The sequence below is a fragment of the Lepidochelys olivacea genome (assembly GCF_965140295.1).
Source record: "Lepidochelys olivacea isolate rLepOli2 genome assembly, chromosome: 10".
NCBI classification, from domain to species: Eukaryota; Metazoa; Chordata; order Testudines; family Cheloniidae; genus Lepidochelys; species Lepidochelys olivacea.
Genome location: NC_140420.1, coordinates 2,795,508 through 2,809,193, shown reverse-complemented (window position 1 = coordinate 2,809,193; position 13,686 = coordinate 2,795,508). Strand labels below are relative to the sequence as shown.

Genomic DNA, 13,686 nt, shown 5'->3' with positions numbered 1-13,686 from the left:
AGGCCCTAAAAAGGGTAAGATGGGAATAACACCTCTTTCTCCAATGGCTTATCCTCCCGCAGGGGTTGGGAGTTGCTGCAAAGGGATCATTAGCAAAACACATCTGGCAGCATCTTTTATACAGATGCTGGACTTTGGTATTTTCTGAACTAATAGCTTGAAGATTGTCTTTAAGGGAGAGGAGCTTCTTGTGATTGTAATGGGGATGAAATCATCCACGCTTTGTATCCTTGGGAAAACAAAGTAGTCCTAGCCAGTGTCTGCCAAGAGAAACTATACTGTAATATCTTGAATGCCCACGATATTTCCTTCCACTTAATAGGAAAGAACTATGCCATCTCAAATACTGTGGTGCAAAAACTGTTGGTGAATGTTGAATGGCACCCGCTGTACTCTTGAGCCTTGATGTGGGCACTTTGGGCCCATAATCTTGCAGTAAACAGACGCAACCTGTTCCAGACGTATCCTGATCCTCTGTGGGTCCTTGCCCACTATATATTTTTCTTATCTGGCTGTCTATAATGAAGTCAGTCCTGTCCCCTCCTCTGTCAAAGGTACAAGAAGGTTCTTTGATCCACATGGCTTGGTCATCTTTTGACTCTGAAGAATATTTAGTGCTATAAAATCAATGATACAGCCCAGGTATCTTTGATTGGATTGCAGGCTATTCCCTTGCAGCTTTGCCTTTCTGTATCTTTCATGCTTCTGGTGAAGGTGTCATGTTTGATGAATGAGTTCATTTATAAATGGAGATTTGATTTTTGGCTATGGGTTTGATTTCATGGAGCCAGAAGTTGGGCTGTGTTTCAGGAGGACCGAGCTAGATTGCAGAGTTTGAAGCAGTAATCCCCTTTGAAAAACAAACTGGCTCCCAGTCCTGCACTCAGAAGGCTTTCGAGAAGACTAGGGAGGCATATTTTGAAATGACTTGGATCTTTACAAGTAATCCCTAACGCTCTGCATTCACATACAACAGGCCTGGTTGGTATTCCTCCTCTGGAGTAGAATACTGGGTGAAATCCTGGTTCCATAGAAATCCGTGGCCAGGATTTTACACATTGCTTTTTCCTTCCCCCACCTAGAGTTCTGGGGCTCTCTTATTTGATTCCATAATAGGTAGATTAGACAAGCTGACTTTCCAAATTAACCCTTTCACTGTCATCACCCACAGCCCAATTTAGCACCCGACGGAGCCTCTTGCTAGTGGTTATATCCAGTGGCGAAGAGGAGGTGTTCTCCCTCAGCTTTCAGCAGAGGGGCAGCTACATCCTCTTGCACATTTTTAAGCCCTTGTTGTCTGTGCTTCAATGCATCCAGTGGGACTTCTCATCTGGAATATCGTCTCCTCAGCCCGGCCGCCTGACCACAAATGAGATCGTGCTTCGAATGCTTGGCGGCTCTCGGACCGGGAGCTCGGCGCGGCTCTCGGACCGGGAGCTTGGCACGCAACTCTTTGACATCTAATCTGGTCCCGCAGCCTAATATTATTTGATAATGCTACAATCCAGTTAGAAGCACTTGAGGTCTCCTGCACATCTCCCCTCCCCCACCTGCTTTATCTCCTCTGATTACTTCATTTTGAATTCAGTTAAAATGGTCTTTAGCCCACGCTCACGGAGCACTGGGGAGAGAGAACTATCTCCTCGTTCTGGAGCCAGCGGCTCATGGGAATTGCCTGGTTCCAGAAATGATGGAACCTCTCTTCGTCGTTCTTCTGCAGCTTCCCCGCAAATTCCCCGAGAGAGGCTACAGTCCTGTTCTAACTGTAGAGCTTAGAAATGACGTCCCCGCCTCTTGCGATTCCCAAGGCCGTCCTCCCAAAACGGGCTTGAGCACTGAGTTTACCAAGAAATTCAAAGGACATGGGACTTGCTATGTCTGTGTTGTGGGTGTTTGGCTGCCCCCCTTCCACCCTGCCCCCCCACCCCCCCCGGCTGTTGACTCCCTGCTCTCACGTCAGGCACCTGTTTTGGGGTTTGCTTTTTTGCTCTGGGGGTTTTTGTTTTGTTTTGGTTTTGGTTTTTTTGCAAGTAAGTATTTAAAACTCATGTGATAAACCCACTGTGTCCCTTTGAACCCGCCCTGTGGTTGTGGAACATAGTTCCTTTTCCAGCGTATGCAGAGATTAGATGGGTTATGTTTACTGATGTTTGTAACTAGTGGAAAACAACAACAACATGACATACACCTTTGCTGAGGCTTTCTCCCAGAACTTGGCTGGGTTTTTTTGTTTGTTTGTTTGTTTGTTTTTTGGAAAGTCAGTCCGATGTTTATTTAATGCAACCAACTACTGCTTGACAAGTCAGTGCTTTCCACCAACACGAGGAGCAGAAACTTTCACTGGCTTCATAATCCTTTGTTGAGATGCAGCCTTTGTTGTAGAGGGTATAGACTTCTTGGTTGCCTGCTTAGCCGCCTTGGCTTCTTTGGCAGCCCTAATAGCTTGTTCCTGCTGGGTCTTTCGCACTTCAGGCTTCTGATTTCTCTTGGCCATTCTTTCAGCCAAAGAGGCATCAGTGATAGCCCTCTGGAACTTGATGGCACAGCCTGTGCGCTTCTTTTCTATTTCTTCAGACTTCCCCTTCTTCGTTTGCGCCTGTTCTTAGAGTTTCCCTCCAGTCTCTAGCTCTCTCATGTTCTCTGGCCCAAGGAGAGGCTCCCATCTCCTGTTTTGTATTCTAGCCCCACTTGCAGCATGACTCATTGTAATTATCCTGACTCTGCATTCAGGGCTTTCGCAGCTGACCTGGAGTGGCTCAACAGAAGAGCCCTGCATTAGAATCTGCCACCCTGATTAAACTTCCCTCATGTCCAATTTGCCCTTGCAATGGTCATCACTTTGCTCTTTCTATTGTCCTTTCTAGGACAGTGAAGGGCATTTTCAGCCCAGGCACTAATCTATATCCTGAACCTATTTCTTGAGCCTCTTGTTCTTCGAGGGAAACTTTAAATTCAAATCAATGCTGTTCTCTTCTTATAGAAAAACCCTGGATCTCATTCTTCGTTTTATTTTACTGTTTGCAATGTGCGGTTTTTAGTTCTCTCCTCTCAAAAATAAAGAGTTTTCAAAGTGCATAAGGGCCAGATTTCCAGAGGCGTTTAGGCCCCACAAGATGCTTATAGGCACTGGGTAGTGTTTACAAATGTACCTAAGCAGGTTAGGTGATGGACTCCCTCTAAAGTCAGTGGGAAATGGGTGCCTGTGTTTTGTGGATCCCACTAAATGCCTAATTGCATCTTTAGGTGCCTAAATATCTTTATAACCCTAGCCCTAGTTTGTTTAGTCGCACATGTTCCATTGATAGTTTTAAATGGGATTAGTGTTCATAAATGACGTATGCGCTCTTGAAAATCTCTCCCTACATGTTTGTTTTATTTAGACTATTGGCAGGGAACTCTCCTATTATGTCTAAGTGTCAGGACCCTGGTCTAGGACCCTGGTCTTGAAACTGGGCCCACCAAGTTCTTGGGAAGCAGCTTTGGCCATGTACCACACCAACTCATTGAATTACCAGGGAATTCATAGACCTGGGTGGGCTAGCTTTCAGCGGTTCCACGACCTGCTTCCTGATTAGCCACATGGTCTTGACTCTGGTTGGTAACCATATATATTTCCTGCTTCCTGTCTGGCCTTGTCTGAGCAACAAGCCATTGCCTGCTGGTTGCTACTCAGACGCTCCTGGCCTGCCTTGCTGCCTCACCTGACCCCGCCAGCAGCCTTGCTCTGCCTTCCCCTTGGATTGCATCTCCTGGCTGTTGGACCTCTTGTGTGAACTCTGATCCCTGATCTGGACTGCCCTCTGAGCCACCTGACTCCTGGGCGTTCTGCTAAAGCACTTAACACACTTTTGGTTGCTGTACAAGTAAAAATAATAAAGTGAAATCCTTCCTTCAAAACACAATGTATAATTGGAATGTGGAACTCATTGCCACATGAAGTCATCGAGGCCAAGAATTTAGCAAAATTAAAATGTGGATTATACATTTATATGGATGAAAAGAATATCCACAGTTAATACTAATTGGAAATTTTTGTTAAACCTTGTGCTTCAGGGCCTTAGCCAATCTCTAACTATTAGAGAGCTGGCAGATTATCTCACATCTGTTAATGCAGGATTCTTACATCTTCCTCTGAAGCATTTCTGAAGCACACCACCGTTAGGGACAAGATACTGGATTAGATGGACCGCTGGTATGATCTGGGATGGCAGTTCATTTCTTCTTAACCAGCAGGAGGAAGAGAAGGAACTTCACAGTCCTGCATTTGAACAGAATGTTCATTACGTGTGTATTTACTTTGTATTAATCATTCCTGTTATGATCAATGTCTATATAAACTCAAAAAGAAAAGGAGGACTTGTGGCACCTTAGAGACTAACCAATTTATTTGAGCATAAGCTTTCGTGAACTACAGCTCACTTCATCGGATGCATTCAGTGGAAAATACAGTGGGGAGATTTATATACATAGAGAACATGAAACAATGGGTGTTACCATACACACTGTAACGAGAGTGATCACTTAAGGTGAGCTATTACCACGAAAGCTCATGCTCAAATAAACTGGTTAGTCTCTAAGGTGCCACAAGTCCTCCTTTTCTTTTTGCAAATACAGACTAACACGGCTGCTACTCTGAAACCTATATTAACTCAGTTTTCAGTCAGTATTTCAATATAATGTCAGTCAGTTACGCAATGCATAAGCGTATGGGACACAAATATTTTTAAGGAAGCTGAATAGAGCTGCGGATATCTTTGTAGTTTTAATATTGAATTTACTTTTTATTTTTTTCCCTAGTAAGAGACGCCAGAAACCTAGTTCCTATGGACCCTAATGGCTTGTCAGACCCTTATGTGAAACTTAAACTAATCCCCGACCCGAAAAGTGAAAGCAAACAGAAGACCAAAACTATAAAGTGCTCTCTGAATCCTGAATGGAATGAGACTTTTACATTGTAAGTAGAGTAACACAAATTTAATATTGTAAAGTAGACCCTCTTGTCTCCAGAATGATTGTGAATGTGTTTGCTGGGCTTTAATTATCTGAAATATTCAGCTGATTCAATGGAGAAGTAACTTTTTTCCTGTCATAATAAATGTCTTTGGAAATGCTTTAACTTCTGCTCTGTGCACTGATCAAAGTCTTGCATTTCAATGAAAGAACTCTACATTCTCCATTTGAAATGTGCACTATCAGCAAATTAAACATTAAAGAAACATATTGTCGACGAAGACCATCACTTCATTTCATATTCATTTATTTATTGAACGCACGCGCGAAACATGTGGAATTGCGGAGATAACTTCCACTACAGAAATTTTGCTTCTTCCCCCCCCTCCTTTATTGCAGTCAGCTGAAAGAGTCGGACAAAGACAGAAGGTTGTCAGTGGAGATTTGGGACTGGGATCTGACCAGCAGAAATGATTTCATGGGGTCTTTGTCGTTTGGGATTTCTGAGCTTCAGAAATTAGGCGTTGATGGATGGTAAGACTCAATTTGCTCTAAAGCCACAGAGCTCTCAACACAGCAGTATCACCTTGTACCCAGTAGGAAAAGACCTGGCAACCTGTCATTCTGTGGAGGGCTACCAAACTGTTCAAACAACCATTTTAGCCCCTAAGTCCCCTGTGTTCCACACAACACATCCCATCACTCTGATTGCTGCCAGTGATTTACATCCACAATAAAGAATCATGCAGCTGAGGTCCTAGAATGAGACTAGTGAAGGGAGGTATTCCTACCACATTTTGCAAAAGGAAAAGGAGGACTTGTGGCACCTTAGAGACGAACCAATTTATTTGAGCATGAGCTTTCGTGAGCTACAGCTCACTTCATCGGATGCAACTGGATGCTCAAATAAATTGGTTCGTCTCTAAGGTGCCACAAGTCCTCCTTTTCTTTTTGCGAATACAGACTAACACGGCTGCTATTCTGATACCGCATTTTGAATTTCCTTCACTGGGTTACTTAAATTGTGTGTCCCCTTCACTGTGCCTTTTTGTCACACATTGTTGTGTTTCACGTTTTGGTTCTGGCTGGTTGTGAGCTCTGAGGGTTTCTCATGTGTATAGGCCAGGGGCAGCCAAACTTACTGACCGTCCAAGCTGCATACGGCAATTTTCAGAAGTTGGAGAGCCAGGGCACACTTGCTGGGGCTCCAAGCTTCAGCCCCATTCCTGATGAAGCTCCGAGCCCTGAAGCCCCAAGACCCCTCTCCCTGCTGGGCAGAAGCTGGAGGTGACACCTGTTGGGGGAGGGTGCGGCGCATGCACATGTGGTCACTCCCCCCCCCCCCCCCCCGCCTTCTCCCCCCAATTTTTGTCAGGGTTGCTGGCCCCACTTGGTCACATGGTGCCACCAGGCCCCCTCCCCACATGGCAGCTATTGGAGCTGGCAAGCTGGGAGCTGTGTTTGCTGCTGCCTCGCCCCATGGCGCTAAAGCAGCAGGCCCTTCCCTGCAGCTCCCAGCTCTTTTCCGCTACTTCTCCCCAAGGAGCGAACACCTGGCAGCTGCAGCGCGGGGCTGCTGATGGGAAGAGTGAGGGTGTGCCTGGGTGTGTGTGACTCACGCTGTTGTGGGCGGAGCGAACCTTTTAAATTATGTCCCCCACTTTCAGCAGGCCCCAATCATCTCTGGCAGAAGCCCCTAACCCCACCACCCTGCCGCAGGGCAGAAGCCCCGAGCCTCCCCGCCAGTCTGGTAGGTGGAGAATGGGCAGGGGTGTGAGGGGCTCTGTGGGTCGCACTTTAACTGTAAAAGAGCCACATGCGGCTCGTAAGCCACAGTTTGGCCATCCCTGGTCTCGGCACACATCAGAATGATACAGCATTTAATTCATAATCCCAAAGTCCAGCGTTTGTTCTGCATGTTAGTACGTAGGTTTCAAAACCCCAAATGTATTGGGCTACAAGGGAGCATGAAAAATGTAATCAGGGTGATTTTAACAATAGTCTCTTGGCTTTACTTACCCAGCAAGGAGCCTTTGTGTTGATCACAGTGTGAATACAAAGAAAAGCCAGAGTGGTAGCTAGTTAAGGGAGAGAGTCGAGAAGAACATGAATTATGTCGGAGACTGTTGCTTCTGCAGTCCATGGACTAGCTGAAATGATGATTAGAGGTTTCTTCCAATGAAATGAGAAATCCTATCCAAAGCATGTAATTATTGTCACTTGTTACCATACGAAAGATGAACACAGTGGGTCCATAAAAATCATCTTGTATGGGATCTGTTGATTTTCATGTTATCTTCCCCAGCAGGTTTCATGCCATTTTAATTTCCTTTTGTAGTCACTGTGGCTTGAGAGATACGTTACCTTACCATGTGAAGTATAGTAATTTAAACTGATATTGTATGCGTCTTGCAAACAAAAAACCAGACGGGACCACTTATTATGGGAGGCAAAAAGCTTCCCTGGATTCTCCACTTTTTCTTTGAAGAAACTGCTTTGCAGATATAGAGGGAAAAGTGTGTAAGAGCCCGTATTTCTAATTTAACTCCGAGCAGTTAGAGAAGGAACGTTTCGAAAACAGAATAATCAACAAGTGCTCTACAACTGTAATTTGTTATTTTTAACTGGTGGTGGCATTCCAGAACAAATATGCCTGTACATCACCCTATTACTATATTATCTTGTCCAGGTTCCCACTTGATCCTGCAGAATAGCTCCTGGGGGCGTGGGAGGGGGAAGAGAGGAGGAGGGGGGTGGTGTGTGTGTGTCAAGAAGGCCTGATAAGGCATTTGTAAATATTAAGTAGGTCCACCCCTGTTTAAGGCGAGGAATGGGACTACACCTTTTCCACCTCCAAAATCTGGGTTTCTGGATAGAAGTGTCTGTATCATTATAAAAGTACAGAGCAGCTCCAGGAATAGCCTCTCCAGAACCGCCAGGAAGGTGCACGGCTGGGCTGCGCGCTGCTCAGTGATGGGTAACTTACCTCGCTAGTGGAACACAGTGCTCTGGTCCGGTTATATTAGTACCTCCTTCCTGGCAGGCTTTTCTGCTAATGAAATAGTCGTAACAATACCCTGCCTCTCACATTTGGAGCTCTGAGTGCCTGGCAAACGTCACTGATGCCTCTCGGCTCCCCTGGAAGGCAGGTCTTACGGGCCCCATTGTGCAGATGGAGAAGCTGAAGCATAGAGACAGAGGCTCCCTGCAACAATGAGATCAGGAACTAGAGATCCCATCTCCCGAAACCACGTTCAGGTCCCCTGGGCCTCATTCCCTTAAAATATACCTGAAATGGAGGCAGTGTCTCTCTCCTGGAAAGAAACTGAATTACAAATTCCTCCAAGGTTTATGGTTGCCTGCAGGAATGTGTGCTCTCCAACTGGGATCAGTCCATTGCCCCCTCCTAGCGCAATGGAAAGCATGATTCAGAGTTTCGCACTGAGTTTTAAAAATCGTGTAAGTGGAAATCTAAGTAACTTTCCTTGTCACAGCATTTGGCTAGAATAAACTCTGGGAGAAGGCTCTGATGCATATTTCATATCTAAACAACTGCAGTTAATGGAGAAAGCTGGCCCAAAGGAAGAGGCCGTCCCTGTATTATGCAAATACCACTTTGTTCATTCACTGCAGACACAAGCCTCTCTAGATAACATCCAGCCGATAATGGCCCCAGCCCCTCGCAGGCTGCTGTAGAAAGGAATTCGCTGATGGAGCCCAGGCTTTGCCTGGGGCTGAATAAAATACCTCAGGTCTGAATGACATTTCCAAGATTTCTGTTAATTGCTGGCTAAACTCCCCCCCCCCCCCCCCGCCATTTGTGTGGAAATCTTTGCTTTGCTGCACACTTTGTGGCTGTGGCTGTTCTCCAAGGCAGTGGAAGCTCGCTTTGAGAGGGGATGCAGATGATAGGAGGGGGAGCAGGGTGGGCGACGTGCATGGGGAGCTACTGAGACTTGAGTGGGTGGGCAGCTGGCTCCAGGCTGGGAAGGCGGGTCCCGGCCATTTCCGTCTCTCTCACTGGCTGCCGAGGGTAGCTGCTCCCAGCCCTGGCCCGATCACCTAGGTTCTGGCCTGCTCCCCAGCAGGTGCTGCAGCATCTGCTTAGCCCCTCCATGTCCTGCTCTTGCTACCCGCAGTTTACAGGGAACACGGGTTCCCAGATCATGCTGCGGAACAGCACGCGGGAGCAGAAACAGCCATTGCAGCTGCGCTAGCCCCACCGCCCCGAGTGCTCTGGCGACACGCAGCTGGCCTGCTCTTCTGGTCCTGGGCCCCCCGGGAGCCGATCGGGTCAGCAGTGCCAAAGTCTCTCTCTCGCTGGTGCTACTACCAGTTTCACTGCCTTGGTTGAGAGGGCAGGATTCAAAACCCACTGAAGTCAATGGAAAGACTGACTTCAATAGACTTTCAGTCGGGCCCCTAGTTCAAACCAGGTTTCAGAGTAGCAGCCGTGTTAGTCTGTGTTCGCAAAAAGAACAGGAGGACTTGTGGCACCTTAGAGACGAACCCATTTATTTGAGCATCCAGTTGCATCCGATGAAGTGAGCTGTAGCTCACGAAAGCTTATGCTCAAATAAATTGGTTCGTCTCTAAGGTGCCACAAGTCCTCCTTTTCTTTTTAGTTTAAACCAGGCTCCAATGGCTCCTGGTGTCTATAGCACTTGGCAAAAACGCCTATCAAGGTGCCTCGTTGAAGGGCATTATGCTGTTGTGTGTGGGGAGGAAAACAACCAAACACTAAAGGATGCCAGCTCAGCCTAGAGATAACACTCCCACCTGCATGGTGTTCCAGAGACACAGCAGGAAATCTGATGAAGGGGGTATTGTGAGTATAAAGTGTTGGGTTCTTTCAAACCCAGGAGATCATCATAGGTGTAGAGGGAAAAGGGAATGGAGCAGGACAGTTGTGTTTAACAGCCAAGCCAAAATGAGGCTGGGGCCATCTGTCTCAGATCATAGAATATCAGGATTGGAAGGGACCTCAGGAGATCATTTAGTCCAACCCCCTGCTCAAAGCAGGACCAATCCCCAATTTTTTTCCCAAATCCCTAAACGGCCCCCTCAAGGATTGAACTCACAACCCTGGGTTTAGCAGGCCAATGCTCAAACCACTGAGCTATCCCTCCCCTGGTTTAGACCCAACAAATCCTGCATCTTGGCAGGGGGTTAGACTAATGACCCTGGCAGTCCCTTCTAACCCGGTGGTTCTGTGATTCTGTGCCTGGTGTCTGAGGTTCAGGCCTGTCTTAGTTATGTGCTGTTCTTGCTCTTTCCATCTAGGTTTAAACTGCTGAGCCAGGAGGAGGGGGAATACTTCAACGTCCCGGTTCCCCCGGAGGGAGAAGAGGGAAACGAGGAACTCAGACAGAAATTTGAGGTGAATGGAGTTGTCTCAAATGCCCATCACCTTTCCTTATAGCCAGCACTACGTGGGGGGCCTGAAGACCTGGGGTGAAAGGTCATTCTCAGTAAAGGGCATTTCCTGCCTGCCCACATCTCACCAAGGAGGGAGAGAAGATCAATGAGGAGAGCTCTGCTCCAACCCCATGCTCTTCCCCTCCCCTTTTCTGCCTGTACAGCCATAGGGCAGGGCTTCATTCGCTCTTGTGCCCCTCTGTGGGTAGCCTGCCCACGTTCATCCCACCCAGAGCTGTGCACTGGTTTTGTGGGGCGGGGAGGGGAGTTATTTCTTTGCATTTAACTAAAGATCACTTCAGAGACTTGAAGCCTCCCAGCTGTTTTTACCTGGATGCATTAAGTGATCAGTGCAGAAGCTTACTAAACTCATGGGTATATTTGGAGGTAACACTTTTACTGTGTATGCAGTGTGGGTGCAGTCACGTCGGCCCTAGGACATTAGAGAAACAAGGTGGGTGAAGTATCATCTTTCGCTGGACACTTTGTTGGTGAGAAAGACAAGCCTGCAAGTTTTGGAAAGCTTGTTTCTCTCACCAAGAGAAGTTGGTGTCCATGAACACTCCCCCCTGCCCCCAAAGTTGGAAGGAGTAACCCTAAGGAACATTGCTGTTCTAGGCATTCATTCTATTTACTCTGTTTCCTGGGACTCCGTACATGCAAAAGACACAGCAATTAACTGAGGTTTTCTGCTTCTGAACAGCCATTTGTTTAATGACATGAGAAAACTTGCCCCAATTTGTCCAGTCTTCAAATAGCAAAACTCCAGAGTTGGAGGTTTTGTGCACAACGTTCAAGCCTTTGATTATGGAGATTGAGGCCAGATCTGCAGCTGGTGTAGATCAACAAAGCTCCATCAAAGTCCATGGAGCGAGGCTGATTTACGCCAGCTGAGTGTCTGATGCTGTGCAGTGAGCCCTAGACCCAAATTTGCTTCAGCAATGAGTGACCGCTGTGGAGCTGCATTTGTACACGTGCATTTTCTCCACTGAGTCCACAGCCCATCTGAATGTTAACTAGGCATTGAGGACACGCAATAGGATTTTTACTTGACAACCTTTAATTAAATTCTGCACCATTGCTTCAAAGAGAGCTTCCAATATCTATTGTTTGGGCCCAGGAGTCCTAATATTTGTCTTCATAAGAGCACTTGGCTTGAGTGGGTATTAAAGGTTGTCATTAGGAAAACATACTGCAAATCACGTTTGATCTTAACATAAACATTTAGACCCTACAGACTCAGTGACACTGTGCGTTTCTACGCCCTTTGTGTGTTTTATAATAGCAGCTCAGATAAGTAGAACCAACTGCAGTGGATTATTTCATAAATTAGATGGAAAGGCTGCGGAAGGTATAGATCCAGTATGCAGATTCACTAGGGCACGAAGTTGTAGCGGGGGGGCATCAGCTATACGCTGATGACTGTTGGTGCTGATAGGAGTTATTTCTAATTTATTGCATGAGTTAACCCTGTCACTTCTCTACAATATTGTATTTTAATTTGAAAAGACAGCGATCTGTGTGTGTTGATTTTAGCTTTTTTGGAACTGTGCGGTAGCCATCAATTGGAGAAGCTATTTTAGGAGGTGAGAGGTGTGCACAGGATTCTTTATGTAATCTACAATTAAGCTAGAAAAGCATTGCACTGAAGTAAAATTTTTGGATAGCTTTGGTTTGTAGTAGTCTGTGCTAATGAGAGCTCAGATCAGAGCCACAGATCTATAATTTACAGTAGGCATGAAGCTGTGATCCAATAAGGCTGTGTTTTTTGTTTGTTTTTTAATTTTTGGCAGCTTTTATATTTCTTATTTAAACACAAAGCTTTATAATAAACTCAGCTTTACCATTTCATTCTCAACTCTTTAGATTTGATCTCTTTATTAGGATTTGAGATTATACAATTTTTGTGTTTGTCAGAATGAACATAAATGTAGCCAGAAGAGGAAATCATTACGTTAATACACTTTCAAGGCTATCTTTTAATTTTAAGAAGGATGAAGATCATGTCCTGTGATGGCCTAACATACACTTGATGTCAGAACATTGGAAGCGTTGTTTGAAATTGCAATTTTACTCACAGTTTTGAAGTACGATATCATGGAATTTATTAATCTGTTTTATCTGTAGTCGGTGTGGTTATAAATTAATATGATTAATGAAGATAAACTAAGATATTGATATAATTGGATTGGAGACCAAGCTTGGAGAGGAATCCTTAAATTATTCTGCACACGTTCTGTTTCCTATGTTGTGTTCTGGTAACCTCCAGTGTATTATCTAATATTTAGGGTGGTGATCTCTTTCATCTTTGAGAGGATGACCATTCCTGTGAATTGACACTTGTTAGAAATTGATCCTTAATAGGCGTTTTGTACTAAATTGTTAACTGACAAAGTGTTGACGGAACCCGTGGAGGAGCAATGGGGCCCTATACACAAGTTAACGAGTTACCTTTTAATACTGTAGATAGCACTTCTTCCCTTGCTTGGTGTGCCTGCACAATGACGCTGTCTGACATATTAGGAATTGGAAGCTAAATTCATTGGGCCATAGACTGATTGGCAAGGCCAAGTGACAGCAAAGGTCAGATTGGTCATGGTGCATTTGTATGAAATACACAGAGCAAATGCAATGAAAAATGGCGGCAGCATCAGGCTAATGTCTCTGAAGGGAGGAGCTGGAAGCGAGCAAAGCCCCCTTTTGGAAGCTGGGTTCCAGGCGTCAGTCCCCTGAGACGTGTCACACTGGCGGGGCACGCTGACCTAGTTACACGCAGAATCTCTTCTGTAGCATTTGTGCCTTTCAGTGTTTCTCGTCAGTTACTTGTCATATCAAAAAGCTTCTGTGGAACATTGGAAATAGTTGTGTGTTCCAGTTTACTGTATGCAAACCCACAGCATTTTGGTGACTGTGTGGAGAAAATAAGGGGAAGGAAAAAACCTTCTTTCTGCAGGATCCCTGTATCCTACCATCTGTTCAGTTACTGACGTGTGACCCTCACAGCCAGGATGCAGGCTGATGTGCTGCGCCAAACTCAAACTTGTGATAATCAGCTACTAGAAGAGACAGGGATTTCGGCTGAATAGCTGCTCAGGGGAATCCTTTTAATTGGCACAGACAGTGCTGGAAAGAAACATGCCTGGGAAGTGATGGTCAGAATTCACTCAAGGTCCCAGGGGTTCCTGGAGCTGAAGCGTGTGCACGGAGCCTTGCAGCATGGACTGTCCCAAGGTGAATTAGCCTGACTTAGCTGCTACAAGCACAAGGTTGTGTCACGAAGCCTAAAAAGGACCTCAATGCAGGATGTTAATGCCACCT

At 45.8% G+C, this 13,686-nt stretch overlaps 1 protein-coding gene across 2 annotated transcripts in view; it reads left to right on the top strand.

The window, feature by feature from the left end:
- Positions 1–13,686, top strand: part of PRKCB (protein kinase C beta) — a 244,411-nt gene that overhangs the window by 163,758 nt on the left and 66,967 nt on the right. For both annotated transcript variants that reach the window (XM_084641907.1, XM_084641906.1), the window contains exons 6-8: positions 4,798–4,954; positions 5,350–5,484; positions 10,234–10,330. In XM_084641907.1, the coding sequence (XP_084498033.1) occupies positions 4,798–4,954; positions 5,350–5,484; positions 10,234–10,330 (389 nt within the window). The remainder of the gene's footprint in view (positions 1–4,797; positions 4,955–5,349; positions 5,485–10,233; positions 10,331–13,686) is intronic.